Genomic DNA, 24,768 nt, shown 5'->3' on the forward strand with positions numbered 1-24,768 from the left:
AAAAAAAAAAAAAAAAAAAAAAAAAGTGGCATGATAGTTACCAGGAGATGGGGAAGGGAAAAAAAAGGAAATTGTTGTGTAATGGGTATAGAGTTTCAGTTTTACAAGATGAAAAGAGTTTTGGAGGTGTTTCATAACAATGTGAATATAATTAACTCTACTAAGCTATACACTTAAAAATGGTTTAAATGGTGCATTTTATGTTTTTTTAACCACAGTTTTTAAAAAGTTAAACAGAGTACCATATGACCCAACAATTCCACTTCTAGGTATATTAGCAAGAGAAATGAAAACATATGTCCACACAAAACATATATATGAAAATTCATAGCAGCATTATCATAGTATTAAGCCAAAAAGTAGAAACAAATGTCCACCAACAGATGAATGAATAAATAAAATGTGATGTATCCATATAATGGAATATTATTTAGCCATAAAAAGAAATATGTATTGACACGTGCCACTATGGATGAACTCTGAAAACATTACGCTAAGTGAATGCAGCAGCCACAAAACGCCTCATATTTATGTGGTTCCATTTTTATGAAGTGTCCAGAACAGACAAATCCACAGAGAAAGAAAGTAGGTGTCTAGGGCTGAGGGGAGGAGGGGAATAGGGAGTGACTGCTAATGGCTATAGGGTTTCTTTCTGGGGTAATGAAAATGTTCTGGGAGTAGGTGATGGTGATAGTAGCACAACCTTGTAAATATAATAAATACCACTGAATTGTATAGTTAACCCTTGAACAACATGAGTTTGAACTGCACAGGTCCACCTTACAAAGATTTTTTTTTTAAGTGCTACGGTACTACATGAGCCATGGTTGGTTGAATCCACGGACGCATAACAGTGGACAGAGTGCAGACTATAAAGTTATACACAGATTTTCAACTGTGTGGAGGGTCAGCAACCCTAACCTCTGCATTGTTCAAGGGTCAACTGTGCTTTTAAATGATGAATTTTAGGACATGTGAATTATACCTTGATTTAAAAAAAAAAATACACTGATTTGGGAAGCACTACTGGGGGTTCAGTAGCTTCAGTCTATTTTCCTCCAAGGAAGGGGGTACAATCTCTTTCTCTCTTTTCCTAAACAATAAAAAAAAAAGACTATCCCAGTTGGAGTCTAACAGCTAAGTACAGCATCCCTTCTGTTTGAGGTGGGCCAGCTCACCCCTCCACTGCTCCTCTATCTGAATGAACCTGGCTAGTCCAGACAATGACAAGCACACACACCCACAGCAGCCAAACAACTGAGTTCAAGCGGTCCTCAGGTTCCCTGGGAGCCAGGACTACAAGCACTGGGATCATTCTGTCGGCCTCACACAGTGGCTATAATTTCTCCTTCTGGGGAGTATCCACAAAACAAGTTAAGGACTGGTTCCACAGCTTCCTGAAATCAAGAGGAAATCCAAAGAGACTATCCATCTTCCATCCTCCTATGAAAGCAAGACTAAAGACAACCTAAATATTCATTAACGTAAGACTTGTTACAATAGTATTCATTTGCACGAACTGCTGCAATGCCATTAAAAAGAATGACCCTGGAGTGCTGGTAATTTCCATTTCTTGATCTGGGTGCTAGTTATGTGGATGTGCTCAGTTTGTGAAAATCAGTTGTATATCTGACATGTGCATGTTCTTCTATGTATATTATACTTCAATAAAATACTTTTAAAAAGCACACAGGGGGCTTCCCTGGTGGCGCAGTGGTTGAGAGTCCGCCTGCCGATACAGGGGATGCGGGTTCGTGCCCCAGTCCGGGAAGATCCCATATGCCGCGGAGCGGCTGGGCCCGTGAGCCATGGCCGCTGAGCCTGCGCGTCCAGAGCCTGTGCTCCGCAACAGGAGAGGCCACAACAGTGGGAGGCCCGCATACTGGGGAAAAAAAAAAAAGCATACAATAGACCTACTTGTATCGATATGGAATGTCCTTTAAAATACTAAGTGAAAAAAAATAAAGGTGTAGAGGAGGTGTGGAGGTGTAGAGGAGTATGCATTACATGCTACCGTTTGTGTTTAAACCAGTCAGATACAGATATAAATGTCTATATATAAACAGGTGCTTTGGAAGAATACACAAGCAGCTAAAAAGGCAATGGTTATGGGGGTGGAACTGGACGGCTACAGTGAGAGAGATTTATTTTTTTATTTTACATATTCTCTATTTTAATGTTACTATGCACATTTATTCATTTTACAATGACAAACTATAAACCGAGTAGCCGAAAACGTCCCTCTTTCTTCACTGAATGCCAGCCTGCTGCCTTGGGACAATTTGCTGCAATTTGGTCTATGAATTAGCACTCAGATACCTGAGATGGGGAAAGGCAGTGTGGTTTATCAGAAAGGTAATTAGTGGTGGTTTGCTATAGCAGAAAGTGAATGGATATAATAAAACGCATATTATTTGAACTAAGGAGTTTGTTTCCCATCTCCATCCTTTCTAGCTGTGTGATCTCAGACAAGTTATTTAACCTCTCTGAGCCTCACTTACCCCATCTGAACAATGAGGATACCAGTAACAGGGCTCTTAAGGACTTCCCTGGTGGCAAAGTGGTTAAGAATCCACCTGCCAATGCAGGGGACATGGCCCTGGTCCAGGAAGATCCCACATGCCGCAGAGCAACTAAGCCCATGTGCCACAACTACTGAACCTGCACTCTAGAGCCAGCGAGCCACAACTACTCAGCCCGCGTGCTGCAACTACTGAAGCCCACATGCCTAGAGCCCGTGCTCTGCAGCAAAGAGAAGCCACTCCAATAAGAAGCCCATGCACCACAACGAAGAGTGGCCCCCGCTCGCCACAACTAGAGAAAGCCCACGCGCAGCAACAAAGACCCAACGCAGCCAAAAATAAATAAATAATTTATTTTTAAAGAAGATTAATAATAAGGATTAACAATAATATGTGTGTCCGTAAAGTACCTAACATAGTACTTGAAGCCTAGCTGGCACTCAAGCATTAGTTTTGTTATCCTTTCCCCAGAAATAACTAAAACTATGACGAGTGCCTCACAGGCATCTCTAAAAGCTAGAAATGTAGGGGAAATACTCTCCTTGGGGGTTGCCTGGGACCTCTACTACAGGCTTAAAAGCCTTGCAGAGGGTTTCCCTGGTGGCACAGTGGTTGAGAGTCCGCCTGCCGATGCAGGGGACACAGGTTCGTGTCCCAGTCCGGGAAGATCCCCCATGCCGCAGGGCGGCTGGGCCCGTGAGCCATGGCCGCTGAGCCTGCACGTCTGGAGCCTGTGCTCCGCAACGGGAGAGGCCACAACAGTAGAGGCCCGCGTACCGCAAAAAATAAAAAATAAAAAGCCTTGCAGAGCAAGACAATACAGGAGACTAGCTGAAATATAAAAGTACCAGGGACAAGCCTAACTTTGAAGAATGCTACTTGATGCTCCCCCTTCATCCTACAAACACCAAGTGAACTTATAACAACTTTTTCAGAGCAATGTGAAGTTTGGGGAGATATGTCTGTGTAACAATTAAGACAAAAAAAAAAAATCCCTAAACCAGATAAGAAAAAAAAAAAAAGATTAAGGGATTAAGACCAGTTCTCTGGTAGACCTTGACAAAGTGATTTCCAGGGACAGATTGAGCTAGAAGAGTCAAAAACTAGGGACTCCAAAACTGCTATCAGCTCTAAGGGAGGTTTTTCACCTCACCACTGGATTCCACGTTAAAGATAAAGTAAATTACAGGTATCCCTTATGATTTGAACTGTTCTTATCCAAACCTAGGACTCAAAAGAGATATGCATAAATTTGAGATATCCCTTGTTACACCTCAAGCTCAGGAAACAAATGCATTTGGATAAAACACTTTGATGTCTGAATTTGCTATAACCAAAATCTTGCCAAATCCATGAGCACATTAGGTTCAGATAGCAAGGAATTCTTACATGAAATGTTTGGTGTAAAACTGCAAAATCTTTAACCTGCTACAGCTTTCAAGCTGCCAGGGTCTAGGTGTGAATACTACAGAGCAAAGAAGCACACTAGTCTCACAGAGCTTTGAAACTTTCTAGGTCAGTGGCCTAAACACTTGTCAAGTTCTTTCAAAATACAAAAAGAAAAACACTCAGAGAACAGCTACAATCCAAGGAAAATATGGCACAGAATGAATCTGTCACCCCATCCTCAATAAAAGCCAGGAGCTGAGCGAAACTCACTTAGAATCAGCCTAAAGGAAGCAATCGAGGGGCTAAGCAAGGTCAGTGGAATGAACTGGCACCTCTGAAAAGAGACAAGATATAACTAAAGCACAAGTTTATTAACCACTGAAATTTTAGTACATAGCTAACTGATTATAAAGCACCAGCAGCAGTGAGGCTAGATTCACTGCTACCAGAATAATTATTTCCTGAAGGAGTCTGAGATGACACTGAACAGATCAAAGAGCATTTCCTCAGCCTTTAAAAGTCACTTAGCTAACCTGACAATAAGTATTTAAGGTCTTTAGCATGACCATTCACATTTATGTGGTTCGAAGTACTTTATACTCAAGCTGCTGGTTACACTGCAACGTCACCTAAGGGAAAGAATTCTGATTTTTAATTATCTCCAAATACCAACTTCTTTGGATAAACCATTTCCTGGAATGAAAAAGGTTTTAAATTCTGGTCCCAGGTTTCCTCAAATGTTAAATGACAAAATCTTCACAATCTTCAAAGAACACTAAGTATCAACTAATTGTGAGATACTTTGAAAATATCAAAAGAAATCAAAACTTTGCTACCCTAAGGAAAGGCTATTAATTTTCAGAAAACAAGCAAACAAACCAAAAATCCCAATTAATTCCAAAGGAAACATGTTATTACATAGCTATTTTTGAAGTTATATTTATTAAGACCTCACTAACTAATCAATTATACAGTATGGCAATATACTTTGAAAAATCTCAATCTTTTGATTCAAGATCTCGTCGACATTCATTCACTCAACAGATTTTAATTGAATGCCTTTACTGTGTGCCAGGTATGTGCTAGGAACTATAGTAAAATGAATCTCATCATTGTCCTCAAAGATGATACATGTACAATTATATAAGGCAGGTTGTGTTATAAGTGATTAAAAAGTGCAATGAGTTCAGATAAAAAGCACTTCCCGCAGGAAGCAATGTCTAAACCATAAGCTTGAAGACAGGATCAGGTTCCACCAAGGAGAGAGAAAAATTAAACCTCCCAGACATAGTCTGAATGAAGAAACATAAGCACCTTTTCTCCACTTAAGTAGGTATAGAAAATTAAGAGTACCATTAAATCTAACCATATTTAAGGAAAAGCAGTATTTTGCTATTTCTCTAGGAAGATTTTTTTCCCTATCTGCACAACTGTTAAAGAACTTACAAATCCATTTCCCCAAATTTCTCAAAATAACTAAGTCCATAATATATTGCACAAGTGTTACCTTGAAGAGCCAGATCTGTCTTCCATAAAAATTTTTTAAAAATTATCATGGTGATATACATGTTATGCTTACATTTAAAGAAGATTTTATAAACAGCATGGTATAGAAAAGAGAAAACCGGCTTTAGGATGAGACAGGCCTGGGTTTTGAAACTCAGCTCTTACTTACTAGCAGTGTGACCTTCGAAAAGTTCCTTCTCTGAAAGCCAGTTTCCTTATCTGTAAAAAGGGAGATAACTACCCTGTAAGCAACCCTGTGAGGTATAGAGAGAATATGTATAAAGCATGCTGCATAAAGAAGGTACTTAATCAATGTCCCCTTTAGTTACTTTAATGGGAAAGTAATAATTACTCATAACCTATTTCACAAGCTAGGATTTTACAACAAAGATAGATCATTTGATCAGTATCATACTAGATCAAAATTAGAAAATAACTGACCCAGAGCCTCATGTATACCTTTATGCCACACTACTTTCAAACCATTACATTAGCCTGAAGGTACAGAAACTCTGTCTTCTAAACCACTGATGAGCATGGTACAAAAGCCATTGACTATGACATACTGTACCTTTTGGTTTGATTTCTCTTCCCTTGAATGGCTAAAACGTGTAAGCTAACACAAACCTGTCACAGTCCGCTGGCCATCACTTAGGTTATTCCACCACTTGTTAATCTAAAACAGAAGAAAAATTGCATATCACCATATGGTAAATAATTTCAGGCTATGTGAATGAAAAGCAAGAAAGAAAATCCTTTGTGCATAAATGAAAGAGTCCTCATCTATAAAAATCTCTACTGAACAACAGACATAACAAATATGTGATAGAGTGGAAAACACAGGTGTTTTACAGTCAGACAGCCTGCATTCTCTACACAAAGCCACTGATAAGCTCTGTGACCTCAAATTACTTCTAAACTTCAGTTTCCTGATACATAAAATGGAGACAGTAACAGATATATAGCAATACCACTGTGAGGAATATCAATAACATAAAGTACCTAGCACACTATCAAGTGATTGTTCACCAAGACCCAATCTAGTTCTTAAATTCTAACCAAAAATATTTTCTACTAAAATTGCCTTTTTTTTTTAAAGGTATAATACTAGATTGAGGTTTAGAAAAAGACAGAATCCTAATCTTTTAGGGACACACCTTGAAATTTTATAGATGATATATGCCTAGAATTTGCTTTATAGTAATCAGTGGTGGGGAGGGAAGGGAAAGAAGGGGAACTAGATGAAACAAAGTTGGCTATGTGTCAATAACTGTTGACATTGGATGATAGGGGTTCATTATACTATTCTCTTCACTCTTTTTACTTTACCTTTGAAATTTTCCATGATTAAAGTTTTTTAATTAAAAAAAAAACTATGTTCTAACTATGAAACTGAACCAGACTTTGTATACTAATACAGAAAGAAACCCAAGGTAAAGAAAAGAAGTTACAGATCAACATATATTTGATTCATGCACAACAATGATTCCATTTTTGTAATTCAGTTGACCTTTGAACAGCAGGGGTTTGAACTGCACTGGACTTATATGCAGATTTTTTTCAATAAATATGTACTACAATATACCACACCATTCACAGTTGGTGGAATCCACAGATGTGGGACCGCTGTTACAGAGGTCCAACTATAAAGTTACAGGCACGTGTGCCACTGCGTTGGAGGGTCAGCACTCCAACCCCTGAGTTGTTCAAGGTCAACAACAATTTAAATGTGTGTGAACTCTCAGACCTTATTCACTGCATATGTAGTAGTGGGGCACCGGTTCCCAGGACTTTCACTTCCCATGTTATATTTATGTGTTATTTCAATTTTCTTTAACATGGATTTTATATTTTATCTCTTATCATTTAACTACTTTAAACAAATCCATCTTTGGATGAAGATTATGTATATTGCATGTGTCATCTTCACCATTCCAAGGAACAATTTGGGTATCAAAACTTTATAGTGCAGAAGCCTGTAGCTTTCAAGGGATCCAGGACTGTGGAATAGGTCAGTGTTACTATCTTCTCAAACATATTGTACTGAATAAAAACCACTGCTCATTACTGCAGGTTTTACCTGCAAATATTACATCCATTGTTCTTCTGACATAAAGCCTCTCTAGAACTGGTAGGGCTCATGCTTCTTGTGTCTATGGGGAAACAAGGAGGAATGAATCCTTCTTCCTACTTAGAGGAATCTTCAACTATCATTAGGAAAAAGAAAACCCAAGGCTGCTCTCTCACTAGCCAGGAATAAGAAGTTCCTAGGAAGGAGAAAACTGAAGAGGATATCAACACTCTCTCCAAACTGGAAGAGCAGTGTGTCATAAAAAAATATGGAGGTGCTTGAAAAATAAATGGACCTGGATCCACAAATTAGCCTATGGTCTCTGCTCAATAAGTACTGGCAAATGAAATAAAATATACGCTTTATCTAAAAGGCAACATTTTAAGAAAATCAGTTAGGTGGAAGGAAGGCCATCAACTTGCATATGAAATAATGAAAAGTTCTAAAAGCTCTATATTTGTACCCTTTTCTTGCATCTTGATCCCCTGAGCACAGTTAGAAAAAAACATCAACGGTGGTTATTTATCAGAAATATATAAACATCATGTCACTGAGAAGCTTTTTAAAACCCACATAGTATCTCTACCCCTCAAGCATAAAACTCCCTGTGATTCTAATATGTACTCTAAAAGTAAAACAGTGGCCCTTAGTAGAGCTGGAAGAGGCTCCAAAACATTAATTTTTAACAACTATCTGTGGTGATTCTTGATATGTGGGTAGAGGGACAAACTTCTTGGAACACTGTTAAGTACAACGTTGCCAGACATACGAAACATTAATACTTACTACAATGAAATGACTCTAAAGAAGAATATTAACTGCAATGACTTCACATCTACTGATTTAATGTTGCCATTAACTAAAAACACTTCATAAATAACCAGACTTCAAAAACTGATCAACTAGAACAAAAAAAATGCCATGTTTATCTTTACCTCCTTTCTGAAGTCTCCTTCCTTCTGTGGTCTTATGCTATCCAACCAATCAGCTTTTATACCATCAAAATAACTCTGGACCCTGGATTTCAGTGATTCATATTGCCAAATGGCAGCTGATCCAAATGCACAGCCTGTAAACTATATAAAATATATTACAAAAGAAAAAATTTTTTAAATAGATCTATACATAGTTCCAAGGATGATATTTCATTTTCATTGCTTTTTATAAACATAAGGAACATCTGGCCCACTGAAACTTACTAGGTGAAAAGAACACTTAATTGTTTCCCATTTTATTAAGGTTACAGTACCCTGAGGCCTGCTTATAGTTAGAACTTTTCCAATAAAATTCAAAATAGCAACTCAGTATCACTTGCATTGTTATACCAAATAAGAGGCCCATGAGTTTCTTCTCCAGGGCTTACTTACATAAATGACCCATACTCTAACAGCAATTATTATATTCATGTTCTATTGTAATCATGACTCCAGATCCTTTTGATCCCACTCCACTTGTCTTTAAGGGAGCCCAAATAGGACAAGTAGTATTGATACTTTAACACTACACCTGCAGCAAGGTAGGTAACTCCTAGTGACGTGAGCTCTTACCCCAACAGTAAAAAACAAAGGCTTTACAAGAGTCCTTATAGGATAAGGAGAAGGATAAAAGGCTGTTTCTTCTACAGGAGGAATCAAAGCACTTCTCTTGTATGCTTCACTACTTGTTCCTGTGTCTGATCTTCGAGGTTCAACCTTCCTGGGTGCTTTTCTGAATCCACATTTTTGCTGAATAAAAACGTTAAACCTATAGGGGAAAATAACAGATTAGAAACAGAGTTGCAGGGACGTGGGTTCTATCCTTGATTGGGGAACTAAGATCCCACATGCCTCGGGGCAACTAAGCCCACGTGCCACAACTACTGAGATCACGCACCTCAATGAGAGAGCCTGCGTGCCGCAAACTACAGAGCCCTCGTAACACAACTATAGAGCCCATGCACCCTGGAGCCCGCGCACCACAACTAGAGACAGAAAACCCTCACGCCGCAACTAGTAAGAAGCCCGAGCGCAGCAACAGAGACCGAGTGTGGTAATTAAAGATCCTGTGTGCCTCAACGAAGATCCCGTGTGCTGCAACTAAGGCCCGATGCAGCCAAAAAAAATAAGGAAAATAAATAGGAAGGAAGGAAAGAAGGAAGGAAGGAGGGAAGGAAGGAAGAAACAGAGCTGCATCTTGCAAACATCAACCTCTACGAGCCTCCCCGACTGACGTGCATCATCACCATTTCAGTTTATTCTCACTATGCAGCCCCAAAGCCGCCAAGACTCCTACTCCCAGGTAGGATTCAGTCAAAACAATGAACTGTGCCCTTCTGAAAAAGGAGAGACATAAACTACAGCAGCTTTACAGGGCATCTGTTTGGGCCGTTACTGTGTATCAATCAACAGAATAATTTGTATCCATCCCCCACACAGTCTGCAATCCTGTAAAAAGCTGGAGAACTACAAGTTGTGGTTTGAATTAGCACAGAATAGCTTTATTTTTTTTGAAGTTTGGCCAAACATTTAAATCAAATAATGATTTTCCTTTTATAAGTACTAACCATTACAAATTGGCGGATTTTCCCCAACTTGCCCCTTATTTACTTCACTACCAGTTTGGGGGACACCCAACTAGATGTTCTATAAAGGGTTTTCTTGTTTTGAGTCCTTATAGCTTGACCTCCTCAAAACATCTGACACTACTGATCACACCTGTCAGTGCCTGTAAGGTTGCACTCCCTGCTCTTCAAACTTGCTTTCATAACGGCTTCCCCCTTTCTCCTATCCCGTAAAGACAGATATGCTTAAAGGCTCTAATAGTTCCTTTACACATTCTCCATTCAAACTGAACCCATATAAATTTGTGAAGCATTTTTTTCTTTTGTAAAATGGTAATTTCCCCCAGGTAGACCATGTAGAGGCCCCTTCCTGTTTGTTCTCATTGTACTCTAATCATACTATATCCTTCAGACTCAGAACTCCTGTCTGCCAGTCAGACAGGTCTTCTCACCTTTGTAACGTGGGCCTTGAAACACTTTGGTTGAATAAAAGAAAAAGTTCATTTCTGTGGCCTGGAAGACTTCTAAGCAAGTAAGTGATTCAAATATACGTCTCTAGTCCCAGCCTCAATTTTCTTGTCTTGTATTTCCAACTATATATTGAATAATTCTACTTGGATATGCTCCCTGTTACTTTAAAACCAATATATTCAGAAGGGAATTCATCCCCTTCTACAAGCTCCATTTTCTGACTTCTTTATTCTTTCAGTGGGCCCACAGTTATCTTAATCACTAAGATTAAAAATCTAGAAGTCATTATGGAGTTCTCTCTGCTTAATTCTTACCATCTAATTTAAAACCAAATCTGTCAAATATTTTTTTCACTCCTAATCTAGTCCTGTACCCCATGCCTAAACAACAGCAACAGCTGACTTCAGTTCAAACATTTTAACATGTTGCATGTTCTTCTTTCCTCATATCACTCTTCCACAAACATTCAACACTTCCTCAAATGCCCTCTTAGAAGGCCAACATTCTCTCCCTAATTCCCACACAATCCCTCAGTTCATCCCTTTTGGCCTGGAATACTCTACCATTTCCTAACAGATCTCACTGCTTCTCATACTGCCTTACTCCAATTCATCCTCCACATTTTATTAGGCACAAATATATTATCATTCCCCTGCTTTAAATCCCACAGTAAATTTTTCATCACCCCACCAAATTCAGCAATGCTACTCCTTTGTTGCGGTACTTACTTCCCTTTAACTTTTTCGTGCCCTTCAAAATTCAGTTCATTTATTTCCTCCTCCAGGAAGCCTTCCTAAACTCTCGCAGGCTGGGTGTCTCCTTTGTACTCCTAGAGTCCTAAAGCACCCTGTATGTACTCTTATACTTGTCTCATTTATTGCCTGTACCATAACTAGATTATCACTTCTGTATTCATTTTATCTCCACCACCAAGGCCAGTTTCTAATAAAGAAAGGGTCAATAATTATGTTAGAAGAAAGAAGGGGTCAAGAATGATGATTGGTTTTATTCTGAATAACTGAAAGGAAGGTGGTACTACTCACTAAGACAAGGAAAATCAGAGGCACCAAAATAGGAAACTGGAAAATAAGAGATGAATAATTCCATCTTGGGCACTGTTTAAAATGCCTGCAATCACAGCAGCTCAGTCCTAACAGGTTAAAATTGGAACTTAAATTTCCATCAACAGGGGAAAGGATGAACTGTGTTATATTCATACAATGGAATACAGTGGTCCCTCAGTATCCATGGGAGACTGGTTCTAGGACCCCCTGCGGATACCAAATTCGGGATGCTGAAATCCCTTATATAAAATGACGTAATACAGTGACATTCCCCATCCACAGTTGTTTGAATACATGGATGAGGAACCTGGAGATACAGAGGGCCAACTGTATCACTCAGTGAAAAACTACTGATCACACATCACGGATGAATCTCAAAAACACTGCTGAGTAAAAGAAGTCAAACACAAAAGAGCATATATGTGTGTGATTCCCTTAATGCATATCAAGCTAAAGAACAGGCAAAAATAATTTGTGGTGACCAAAATCAATAGTGGTGGGCTTCCCTGGTGGCACAGTGGTTAAGAATCCACCTGCCAATGAAAGGGACACAGGTTCGAGCCCTGGTCCAGGAAGATCCCATATGCTGTGGAGCAGCTAAGCCTGTGCACCACAACTACTGGGCCCGCGTTCTAGAGCCCGTGAGCCACAACTACTGAGCCCTCATCCACAAATACTGAAGCCTGCGCACCCAGAGCCCGTGCTCTGCAATGAGAAGCCACCTCAATGAGAAGCCCATGCATCGCAACGAAGCATAGCCCCTACTCGCCGCAACTAGAGAAAGCCTGCGCGCAGCAACGAAGACCCAACGCAGCCAAAATTAAATAAATAAATAATTTTTTGAAAAAAATTAATAGTGGTTGCCTAAAGTGGGACTTGACTGGAAAGGGGCAAGAGGGAACTTGATGGAATGATGGGCAGTATCTTTATTTTTAGGTGATGGTTGCACAGGTGTATACATTTGTCAGAACTAATGGGCTGTGTGCTTAATACTTATGTTTTACTACATGTAAATTATATTGCAATGAAGTATTTTTAGCATTGGTAGAACACCCAGGTGATGTCTAGCAGGCATTTGGAAACACGAAACCCAGAAAAATGGTATAGCTACTATTACCATTACTCACCTAAAATGCTCTGTCTTCAACACTGAGTCTACGCCACAGTTCAACTTCTCAGACATCACATGGTGAGGATGGGTGATGATAAAGTAATTCACCTTAAAACTTCTAATAATTTAGAATTTGTACTAACAAATAAGTGCTACTTCTTTCAACAAAATCTATTTTGGAAAGCAGTACACTTAGTCAAACAATGCCAATGTTGCTCTGAATGGCTCTGAACTTCAGAACCTGTTCCCAGTCTTATGAATATCCTTTAGCAAGTAACTGTTGAATGGCTAATTGCAAATCTATTTCTAGTTCTTGTTCTGTTGCCTGCTTTTTCTGCAGAGGCTAAGAAAGATAAATATCTTCACTTTACCAGTCTCTCCTATGGCTAGGGATGGCCATATTACAGAGTTCTGACAAAATGAGACTTAACTGTTTAGAAACCTCTTGAAAAGGTTTTGCTTATCTGATAAAATTGGAGGTATCACTAATGTCTCATCCCTCCCACTTCTTTTTGCCTTGAAAAAGGATGCAATTTTCTAGAGATGAGGCAGTCATCCTGAATGCCCAGAGAAAGGCCAAGGGCTTCAGAAACTAACCTTAACATTTTTTGAGCCACTGAGCAAAGACAATAGACACCTACCTCCAATCATTTTATGCTAAATACTCCTCTCGTTTCTTTAAGCAACAATTAACTTACAGCCAAATGCATTCCTAACTGATAACAGCTTTAAAAGTGGCAGATGTTAATCCTTTGCAATTGGATTTGATTTTTATTAAATATTCTAAAGTAATTTAGAGCTAGGTCTAGTAAATAAATTACAAGTAACACCACTTTGGGCCAAAAACCCCAAAGATGTGACATAAAATAATAGGAATATGTTTCCTTTAAATGTCTCCCTGTAAATGGTTACAATTGTAACCCAGGGCCTCCCTGGTGGCAGCAGTGGTTAAGAATCCATCTGCAGGGCTTCCCTGGTGGCACAGTGGTTGAGAGTCTGCCTGCCGATGCAGGGGATACAGGTTCGTGCCCCGGTCTGAAGTCCGCGAGCCACAACTAGTGAAGCCCATGTGCCCAGAGCCCGTGCTCCGCAGCAAGAGAAGCCACCGCAATGAGAAGCCCGCACACCGCCATGAAGCAGCCCCTGCTTGCTGCAACTAGAGAAAGCCTGCGCACAGCAACGAAGACCCAATGCAGCCAAAAATAAATAAGTTAAAAAAAAATTGTAACCCAACGTCGCTGGTTTCTGGTATTCTTTTTTTTTTGGCCACATCTCGTGGCTTACAAGATCTCAGCTCCCCAACCAAGATTGAACCTGGGTCACGGCAGTGAGAACCCAGAATCCTAACCAGTAGGCCACATTTTTTTCTTTTTAGACCAAGAAATATGAAGGATGAGATTTCTTTATATCTCCAACAGCTAATACTCCAGGATATGTACTCAATCAGTTCTTCTACAGCTGATCAACTCATTTACAATTCTGAAGCACAATGCTTGAAAAGGAATACAAATACACCAGGTTGGGAATCTGGATTTGACGCAAAGCCAGACCTTTTGCCTAGAATAATATTTACTTTGAGAATCTCAACAGAAGTTAAGTGTGGGACTGAGGACACCAAGAACAAATTGGCCCCAGATGCAGTTCAGATGCAAAATACATGTTAGGAGTACATACACTGGGAATTAGAGTTGGACATACAGAACTTGTTGGATAGAATTAAGTAGTATGACTTGGCTCACTGAACACCTATTCCTTTCACCTATGGTATATTCACATGCTGCAGGGACTGGAAAGCTAAAAACTATTTCCCAGGTATCCTTTTGGTTACGATTCGAGATGTGATCAGGGCCTGCTAATCAGATACATCAGCACAACACCTGAAGTCAGAACTGAGTTGAGTGAGAGGCAGCACACGAGGCATGACTTCTGCTAGTGAAAATAACGGTGGAGACAGCATAGTTCTTACTTTGGTTAGCAGAACCTGATCTGGTAGCAGCTTCCTCAGTTGTCTCATTTATTATTGCTTAAAAGAGTTGTTTAAAAGAAAAAGAATATCTGACAGTGACCTACGTGGCCCTATTTTCTATCGAGCTATTTACAAAATATGTTTGGCAAACCCTGTCCTGAACTGCTCGTTCATGAACCACTTTGAACAGCAGGAGCTAGAATCTAATCCCTCATCCTTCCAACATTTCTACTTAAATTACAATGGTTATCTACAGGTTAATCCTATCTGACTAGAATTTTAAAATTAGGATTTGTAACCAAAGTATTCCAATACAAAAGTTTCACTAGGACTGACAGTGAGCTTTTTTGGCTCAATCCTAGCATCCACACCTAAGGGTACCCTGGAATTTCCAGCCACTTGGTTTGGGGAGGTACACCAAGCTCCTGACTGGCTTAAGCGAACCTACACGTCCCACATCCCTGGCAAATTTAAGGAATTCAAAGATGAACATGCATCCCAAGTTAGGCCAATCCAGTCCAGTGAAATTCAAATTTCAAGATTTTGTTTGTAATACTGGGGAAGAGAATCTTTTCTGCTGGACTTGAACCTACAAGTATATAGCCCCAAGAGCTGCTGACAGCCAGCTTACAACAAGGAGATAGCATACTGAGAGCATAAAGCCAACGTTTAGGAAGCAGAGCCAAGCCATGGAGGAAAATGGAGTCCTGGTGACAATCTGAAACACGATCTTGCCTCACCCAGAAGCCAGGCTCACCTCTGGACTTTTTAACGGTATAAACCAATAAAGTCGCCTAATTATTAAGGTCAGCTAGAGCTGGGTTTTCTGTTGGTACAAGGATGCTTTTAGATGTAATAAGTACTTCATCACACATTATATGACAAGGTACGTTCTCTGTCCTTAGTGAGCTTTTGTTTTACATTTCTTAAAAGTAAAACCAACCAGGAAAAGTGTAATAAATGTCTCCAATTGCAAATGTTTGATATCATATTTAAAGGCCTAGGTTCTTAAGCTCTAACCATTCATATGGGTAGGTAACATGGAAAAATAAATGACCTGAAATAAGTCTGGAAAACAAAGGAAGCAACAATAAAATGCATGGGGGTGGGATGGGAGGAAAGAGTCACAAGAGGTATACACCAACTCATGAGGACAGGCCTGCCTTTTTGCTCTGTGCTTTGGTCCTTCTGCCAATAACTAGTGATTTGTGAAAGCAATGTAACGTGCTCGAAGTGGGAAGATCTTATGAATGCTTGAGTTACCACTAACCACACAATTGTTATGGTTCCATTTTTTAATATCATCCCGTAACTTTTAAATTGAAAAGTCATGTCTATATATCTGTTGCCTTAGTGGTGAGTGAGATAACACAGTCTAGTGAATTGCTTTCAACAGTGTGAGGATAAAGACAATGCCACTTAGATATCGCACAAGTCAGCACTAATGTCTATGTTACTATAGATTTGTGTGAATAAACTGAGTAGAAGTGGCCTATTGTGCAAACGGAGACAAGACGTGTCCAAGCACACACACAACAGACTCATCCCACTTAAAAGAAAATAATTCTATTTAGGGAAAGGGGCATAAACTCTTGCATGCCACAATTATTTTCTTAAAACTCATCTTGAGTTAATACATGGTGAATTAAACGGGGAAAATAATTGAATATACCTGATTTACTAATTTGTCAGGTATTTAACCTAAAGATATCTTAAGATTGTTATCCTAATCTAAAAGATTTAAGCTCCGTGTAAGTGCTACAATCAACTATTTTCTTCTCTTAGCTAGTTCTATACAACTGACAAATTATGCAGGCTTCTTTCAGACCTAAACCATTTTTCAGCAGTGCTGCCAACAGTTTGATCATGGTAAAGTTTCTGAAAACCCTAAGTGAAATAGTCTCTTTTTTCTGTAAAGAGCCAGACAATAAACATTTTAGTCTTTGTGAAGAACAATTTAAAACTCTGTGGCGCGGCATAGTGTTTCATTTTGCAACCCTTTAAAGACATAGAAACCATTCTTGGCTGGTGGGCTGCCTTGGGCCTGCTATTGTTTGCAGAAATTTTGAGGAATATCACCACCTGTAGTTCTTGTAAGAAGAAAAAAATGCAAATTCTCAGCCACGCTTCAGGCCCATTACATCAAAATCACAAGGACTGAGCCCAGACCTCTGCTTTTTAACCGTATCCATGACTTCATTCCTCCACATACTAATTTTAGAACCACTAGAAGTGAAAGCAGACCTAATAAAGTTATATACAAGGAAACTCATGCTTTCTAGAGGAAAGTAGACATATATTCTATTATATTTCAGGCTTACCTACAATCTCTTGTAATGCACATTTTTCAGTGTCACCACAAAAAATGTCAATTTCAAACTCTGCATATAAATGACAAACTAAAAAATTGTGATGCTAATCTTCAACATCACGATTTTTTTTAAATGGCCTCATCAACCAAGTTAGTTCTTTTTCTTTCCCTTCCTAACACATATCTTGAATATTTAACACCTGTTGCTTCCTAATAACTGTATTCATTTTTCCTCCCCCTCAAACCATGCAATTTCCACTGGGATTTGGAGTAAAGTGGAAATGGAATCAGGACCACTGACATCAACCACCACCTCCACCTGACCTCATTCTCCATCTCCTCAGAAGTTTAAGATTAGTGCCTGAGGCTCCATGTTCCAGTGTATCATGAAGTTAAGGTACAATACAAGCCAGTTTTCCACAAATCTCTGATCCTACACACATGCAGTGCTTGTTTAGAATTGCAGGTTCTTTCACTCCCTGCCCTCCAGCACCGGGCAAGATGACAGGAAGGACTGGGATAGGGCCTGGGAAATACAGTCTAAAAACACTCCAGGTGATTTTAAAATTAAGGATGGCTCCACCATATTGGAGCCTCAATTATTTACCACTGGCTAATCCCCATGTTGATAAACACTTCATGTTCCTTGCTACTATCAGTCAGGTGGATTCCAGGCACACATCTAACCAAGTCTGAAACTGGCAGAGCTGAAATTCTGTTAAAGAACAGGAAGAAATTTCAGAGCCAAATACACATCAGAATATTAGTTCAGGGATTTCTCTCTTCTCTCAATTTAGAGTTGAATTACTCTAATGCAAAAGCAGCAAATACTGATAGACCGTACTCTTCATACAGCTTCTACTCGGGAAAAATTGACTTTTCTTTCCAAGTCATCTAGAAACCAAATACTCCACTTCCCAATTTCTTTAACAGAAAAGCCTCTCCTACAACTCTGCAAGAGGCAAAGTGATGCCCTCCTCTGACTCCGCCTTCCCTTACAGAGTTCTCTAAACGATAAAGAAGGTAATTTGTAGTAAAACAAAGGTTTTATAAAGACTGACAGAATAAAATCTCAGCCCTGCCATTCTACCAGCTGTGTTAACTCTTGCTCGCAGGATTATGAGGCGTGGTGCGCAATCAGCCCTCAGAGATTACTTTTCCCGTCCCTCCGGATGGGAAAGGGGCCACCGCGGGCTCACGGAGAGTTGGGCCGGGGCTGGTCACTGTGCACCCGGGCAGGGTGGCGCGGCGAGAAGCGAGGACTGGACGCAGGCGAGAAGTAAAGGGGGAGGGAGAGAGGAGGGGCTGGTGAAGAGAAAGGGTGAGCCGGGGGCAGCATAAGAGAACCGCACGGCCTCCGCCCCTCAGGATGCGCTGCCGGAGCCGAGGGCACGAGAGGCGAGAAGCCCCGAGACGCGACCATTACCTGCGCCCGAGCAGCCGCGGCTGACCCAGGGGTGCAGTGAGCTCCTCGCAGCTGCGGCCGCCCGCCGGCGGAGCCCACGCCTGACCACAGCCCCAGCCTCTCTGCGCCAAGCCTCGCCACGCCATCTTCCCAACCTCTGCCCCACCATGGCCCCACCTTACCAAACCCTCCCCGGAACCACTTCCGGGGCGAAAGGAAGAACCATAGAGTGCCGAGGGGCAGCCTAGCGCGCCCCCGTGCGGCCGATCCCAGGCCGGACCAACCTGAGTGAGAGGCCCCCGCCGGTCGGCAGCAGTCCGGTCGGCAGCAGTTCTCCCGGCAGTGCCCAGCCTCGACCTGGGAGGGGCGTGCGAAAGCGGCCAGGCCTCCACCCTACTGACCCACAGGAAAAAGAGGGGGTAAAACGAATTTATTGAATGATGCCATGTACCTTTACCTAAGTTACTGCATTTAATCCTCGCAAAACTCTTAAGATAGATGTTATTACTGCTTTTTTTTTTTTTAACCGTGGTTCTGAGGCCCAGAGAGAAGTGAGTGGAGGAACCAATATTGCAACCCAAGCTTTCTTAAATTACTACTCTTTTTTCTGCCCACCATTTCACGTTATGATACACTGAAGAGGATGTGCCTTTAACAAAAAGTCCAAGCGTGACATGAAAATCTAGATTCTAGATAAAATTCAAACTTCATGATCAGCCCTTGCCTACCCGTCAGCTTTATTTCCTGCCACTCCATCCCTCCCTCTGACCCTAGCTGCAGTCATACTGAAACATACGCAGTTTCTTTTTTTTTTTTTTTTTTTTTTTTTTTTGACCCCACAATTTCTGAAAGGCACTACTTTTCCAGTCCCTACTTCTCCCGAGTTCATATACCATCCTCACTGCCTGAAACGCCTTTCCCTTCTCTGCCTACTAACAAATTTGTTCTCCAGACCAACTTGAATCGTCACCTCCTCTAGGAAGCTGTAGGAAAAAGTTTTCCTCCAACCTCTTAGGGTCCCTGGCCAGGTCTGAAAGGTAGTGACAAAGACATTAACAGGAGAAAAGCACACAAAGCTTATTGATTTTTTACATGTACATGGGAGTCTTCGAAAGAAAATGAAGACCGGAAGAAGTGACCAGAGCAGGAAGTTTTTATACCTTTTCTACAAAGAAACAATTTGCGAAGAATTGACAAGACAATGGGGCTTGGACTAGGAGTAGTCCAACTAGGGCTCATCCTCCTTAAGTAGGGAGATGAGAAGCTAACAAAGCTTGTTTGCAGATTACACCAGTGTCCCTTGTTGAACAATAATGATATTAACCATTAGTATTCATAATAATATCGCAGCTGCAAAAGAACTGCAATTCAGAGACACAGATTAGGGTAAAACCAAGAGTGCTCCGGGGAACAGAAGGAATCAGGGGCTTATAAAGGCAAAAGCCACAAGGTTGTTCAAGAATTAGAGGGTTCCCTGGTGGCCTAGCATTTAGGATTCTGGGCTTTTACTTCCATGGCCTGGGTTCAATCCCAGATCAGGGAACTGATATCCCACAAGCCACACAGCCAAAAAAAAGAATTATGTTAGACTCTCAGGCAATCCCTTAGGGCAATATTCCTTAAGGGACAGGCTCTCACTAGTTATTCTAGGGTAAGGGTCAAATAAGTAGGTAGGCTGTCATGAGCTAATTTTAGGGTGAGTCGAATAATTATCTTGAGTTTCTGGAACACTGGATAGATATTCTGGATGCCACTGTTAAGACAATAAGTGGTCAAAAGGTCAGATTCCATCCAGGCTGAGATGTGCATAAGTCACACTTCCTCAATGATCTCCCAGCTGTATTTTAGAGGGCTCTCTTAGCAACACCGACTCCATTTTGAGTTTACTTTTACACTGGTCTCTAGTCTTTGGGCTGATGTCTGTCTCCATGCAAGGAAACATTTATTTCCTGCCTTTAGAAAGAAAAGGGGGAGCTTTTTCCACATTTACTGCTTCTTGATTGCCTTCAGCTCAAAATAACTTTTATGTCAGAGTCATACTTGGGGGTGACATTTTGGTTCCCTTTAAGGCTTTCCTCTTAGACCTTCACGCTGATTTAGATGACCTTCATCTGTGTTTTAATACTGCTTTATGCATATCAGTATAATAACACCACATTCATTCCATAAATACTTATTAAACACCTATAGTATGCCCAGCAATGTACTAGATCTGGGATATATTTTAGAAGACACTATCTCTGTCCTCACAGAGATCCTACTCTACAGGGGAAGAAGGGACCAAGTAAATAAACAGGCAATTACAATACATTGGAAGAAGTGCTATGGTCAGAGAAGCAGAAGGCTCTCTGGGGGTTTGGAGGAGGGGGAAATAATGCTGTCAAGGGATAAGGAACGGGAGGCAGGGGAGAAGGCTTCCCAGAGAAACTGATGGTAGTTACCAGGAGAAGAGAAAGGATGAAATGTTCTAGGTAGAGAAAGTAGCATTTGTGATGTCTTCCAGGGCATGACTTCTTTGAGAAACTAAAATAAATTAACTTTGGCTCTGTCATAGGTGTCAACTATGAGATTTGATTTTACCCTATTTGCAAGCTAATCAGTTTAGATGCTGGCAGAAAACAGGAGACTCCCGGGTCAGAAAGAAAAGACTTTATTACCCACAGCACAAGCATCATGTACATCGTGTTTGCAGGGGCTCCCCTTGTTCTGCAAGTCCTACAGGGCCAGGTGGATGCTGAACATGCAGTGGTTTTGCATCTCAACTGAAGAACACTGAGCTTGGGGTATCTACCATTTTAATAGCATTAAGAAAGAAACAACAAGGCCAAAATGGAGTCACCTGTGCTAAGCCCCACATCAGGAAAACAAGACTTAATACGTAACCTACTTGCATTTTCAGCCTCTCCCAGGAATGTGTCCTTCAACCAGTCAATCTGGAATTACCTGGTCAGCACTAGTCAGGTAATCTGCCTGATAGACCCACAGTTTCCCCCAAATGAAGGTGACCTTGCCTGAAACAATCCACTCTTTTGCTAGAAGCTTTCTTTTTCCTCCCCCTTCTGCCTATAATAAGCTTCCATTTCGGACGGGTCCTGAGAGCTCCTTTCTAAGTGCTAAGATGGGATACTGTCTAATTCATGAATCATTAAATAAAGATCTAATTGAGATCTTCAAATTTACTCGGCCGAACAAAAGTGGTAAGCAAGCAAACAACCTTGAGATAAAGGCATTTTCTTCCAGAGCAAAGGGGCATATTTGCTTATAGCCTTGCCTCTTAGTCTACTTGGGCTGCCATAAGAAAATACAATAGTCTGGGTGGGTTAAACAACAGAAACTTCTCTCACACAGTTCTGGAGGCTGGAAATCTGAGATCAAGGCACTAGTGTGGTCAACTTCTGGTGAGAGTTCTCTTCCTGGTTGCAGATGGCTGACTTACTGCTTTGCCTTCACATGGCAGAGAGAGACAGCAAGCTCCCTGGTGTCTCTTCTTTTAAGGGCACTAATCCCATCATGGAGGCCCTACCTCATGACCTCATCTACACCTAATTATCTCCCAAAGTCCCCATCTCCAAATACCATCACACTGGGGATTAGAGCCTCGACACACAAATTTAGGGGGGTCACAATTCGGTCCATAACACCTTGGAAGGTAGAGATTAGTATCACTTGACAGAGCGAAGGCATGCTTACTGCCCATTATAGAAGTTTCCAGTTTCCTAAACTCAGCATTCCTCTCCTATAATGCAACCCACTCAGTGTGCAGGTGTCATTTAGCCTTCATTGCATTGTCCTGTGGGAATTGGAACCCAGGGAATCAACACAAAAATGTTGTTGATATTCTGGCTAATGCTATTGCTCTAATAAGTTGTACTTCATCTTTGACCCAAGATTCTGTGTTTTCTACCAGCATCCATAAAACTGTGTCAGGCTAACTTGTTCAGAGCCCTCACAGTTCTTGATAGGGATATGTGAATTTGTCATTTCCTAGGGGGAGCTTCTCTAGCTGCTAACAAGAATTTGGGTGTGGTCATATGGTTGATGGCTGAAGAGGAAGGAAGCTGGAAGTCACTAAAGATGAGGAAGCCTAGAAACTGAGAGTCCTGGATGTTGACTGGGCTACTCACATAAACTTGGTGTCACCAGGATGACAGCAGGGCTTGGAGAGGAATCCTGAGGCTTCAGTGAAAGAGAAGCAGTGACCAGAAGATTAATAGTGCTGAAGAACGGCTAGAAATAGAGGACAGAGTGTCAACAGAGGATAAATGCAAGCTCCAGGTGATCTGTGGACAAGTGATCTGAAAGAATCATTAGGGCATGAGGAGGATGTGGTCCACCTCCAGAACCCAAGGATTCTGAGGTGGGGATGTGCTGGATGTTCTCTTCTTGCTCCTCCAGATCACTCTTGTATCCTGCTCCAGGCCCCTCAAGACTAACCTTTACGGACCAGATCAATGGGCTCCCCTGCCCTCTGGCTTTCAGCTGGACTCAGCCAATTGCAAGCACCAACAGGAGATTGGAGCATGGGAGGAGAAAGGCACTTACTCCATCCACTCTTCCTCCTTGATCCACACGGGTTGGCCTCTGTCTTCTGTTATTTAAGCTCTCCTCATTGCTTTGAGTGAGGCTGCTATTTCTGGTGAGAACCTGAACTGACAGAGGAAGAACAACCAGCCTCAACTCAAAGTCTGCGGCAGAAGCAGGGTCCTCAGGGGACAGCCAGGAGTCAGGATGAGTGGAAAGGATCTATGGAGGTGTGCTGACTATAATCCAGCCACAGGAGTATTTATTATTATTTGCCATTTATTGTGCACTTAGTACGTACCAGGTACTGTGATGGGTATTTTGCATACATTGTCATATTTAATTTAATCTTAATATCAACCAAATGAGTTAGCATTATTATCTCCACTTTGCAGGTGAGAAAACTGAGGCTGTTGATAATCTGACACTTTGACTCATGTCTATGAATTCAGATAACTTCTACCTTGTCATTTTGATGATTAAATGACTTTGTATGTGTCAGGTGGCCAGGTGCACATTGTTGAAACTCAACATATAGTAGCGAGACAACAGAAGCAAGAACTACAATCCTGCAGCCTGTGGAACAGAAACCACATTCAGAGAAAGATAGACAAGAGGAAAAGGCAAAGGGCTATGTACCAGAAGAAGGAACAAGATAAAACCCCAGAAAAACAACTAAATGAAGTAGAGATAGGCAACCTTCCAGAAAAAGAATTCAGAATAATGATAATGAAGATGATACATGACATCAGAAAAAGAATGGAGGCAAAGATTGAGAAGATGCAAGAAATGTTTAACAAAGACCTAGAATAATTAAAGAACAAACAAACAGAGATGAACAATACAATAACTGAAATGAAAAATACACTAGAAGGATGCAATAGCAGAATAACTGAGGCAGAACGGATTAGTGACCTGGAAGACAGAATGGTGGAATTCACTGCCATGAAACAGAATAAAGAAAAAAGAATGAAAAGAAATGAAGACAGCCTAACAGACCTCTGGGACAACATTAAATGCAACAACATTCGCATTATAGGGGTCCCAGAAGGAGAAGGGAGAGAGAAAGGACCTGAGAAAATATTTGAAGAGATTATAGTCGAAAACTTCCCTAACATGGGAAAGGAAATAGCCACCCAAGTCCAGGAAGCACAGAGAGTCCCATATAGGATAAACCCAAGGAGAAACACTGCGAGACACATAGTAATCAAACTGGCAAAAATTAAAGACAAAGAAAAATTATTGAAAAAATTATTGAAAGCAACAATTTGTTATAACATACAAGGGAACTCCCATAAGGTTAACAGCTGATTTCTCAGCAGACACTCTACAAACCAGAAGGGAGTGGCATGATATATTTAAAGTGATGAAAGGGAAGAACCTACAACCAAGATTACTCTACCCGGCAAGCAGCTCATTCAGATTCAACGGAGAAATCCAAAGCTTTACAGACAGGCAAAAGCTAAGAGAATTCACCACCACCAAACCAGCCCTACAACAAATGCTAAAGGAAAGTCTCTATTAGAGAAAGAAGAATAAACAAAAGCCAAAGTTAGCAGAAGGAAAGAAATCACATAGATCAGAGCAGAAACAAATGAAATAGAAACAAAGAAAACAATAGATGAAATTGAAACTGTGATTAAAAGTCTTCCAAAAAACGAAAGTCCAGGCCCAGATGTCTTTACAGGCGAATTCTATCAAACATTTAGAGAAGAGGTAACACCCATCTTCTCAAACTCTTACAAAAAATCGCAGAGGAAGGAACACTCTCAGACTCATTCTATGAGGCCATGATCACCCTGATACCAAAACCAGATAAAGATACTACAAAAAAAGAAAATTACAGACCAATATCACTCATGAATATAGATGCAAAAATCCTCAACAGGGGC

At 40.8% G+C, this 24,768-nt stretch overlaps 2 protein-coding genes across 4 annotated transcripts in view; both read right to left on the minus strand.

Annotated features, from left to right (window-relative positions):
- PARL (presenilin associated rhomboid like) overlaps nucleotides 1-18,537 on the minus strand; it is a 57,974-nt gene extending 39,437 nt beyond the window's left edge. For 2 of the 3 annotated variants that reach the window (XM_024768351.1, XM_024768341.1), the window contains exons 1-4: nucleotides 18,377-18,521; nucleotides 9,036-9,231; nucleotides 8,424-8,564; nucleotides 6,045-6,093 (exon numbers count right to left, since the gene is read on the minus strand). In XM_024768351.1, the coding sequence (XP_024624119.1) occupies nucleotides 6,045-6,093; nucleotides 8,424-8,564; nucleotides 9,036-9,231; nucleotides 18,377-18,501 (511 nt within the window). In that variant the 5' untranslated portion in view covers nucleotides 18,502-18,521. Of the gene's footprint in view, nucleotides 1-6,044; nucleotides 6,094-8,423; nucleotides 8,565-9,035; nucleotides 9,232-18,376 lie in introns of all 3 variants that reach the window. The other variant, XM_024768333.1, reaches the window with a different exon arrangement.
- A 62-nt stretch (nucleotides 18,538-18,599) lies between these two features.
- LOC112414780 (cytochrome P450 2J6-like) overlaps nucleotides 18,600-24,768 on the minus strand; it is a 16,203-nt gene continuing 10,034 nt past the window's right edge. The window contains 2 exon segments of the mRNA XM_024767446.1: nucleotides 18,600-18,748; nucleotides 22,480-22,582. Of these exon segments, the coding sequence (XP_024623214.1) occupies nucleotides 18,600-18,748; nucleotides 22,480-22,582 (252 nt within the window).

Source organism: Neophocaena asiaeorientalis, unplaced genomic scaffold, assembly GCF_003031525.2.
Source record: "Neophocaena asiaeorientalis asiaeorientalis breed wild unplaced genomic scaffold, Neophocaena_asiaeorientalis_V1.1 scaffold225, whole genome shotgun sequence".
Taxonomy (NCBI): domain Eukaryota; kingdom Metazoa; phylum Chordata; class Mammalia; order Artiodactyla; family Phocoenidae; genus Neophocaena; species Neophocaena asiaeorientalis.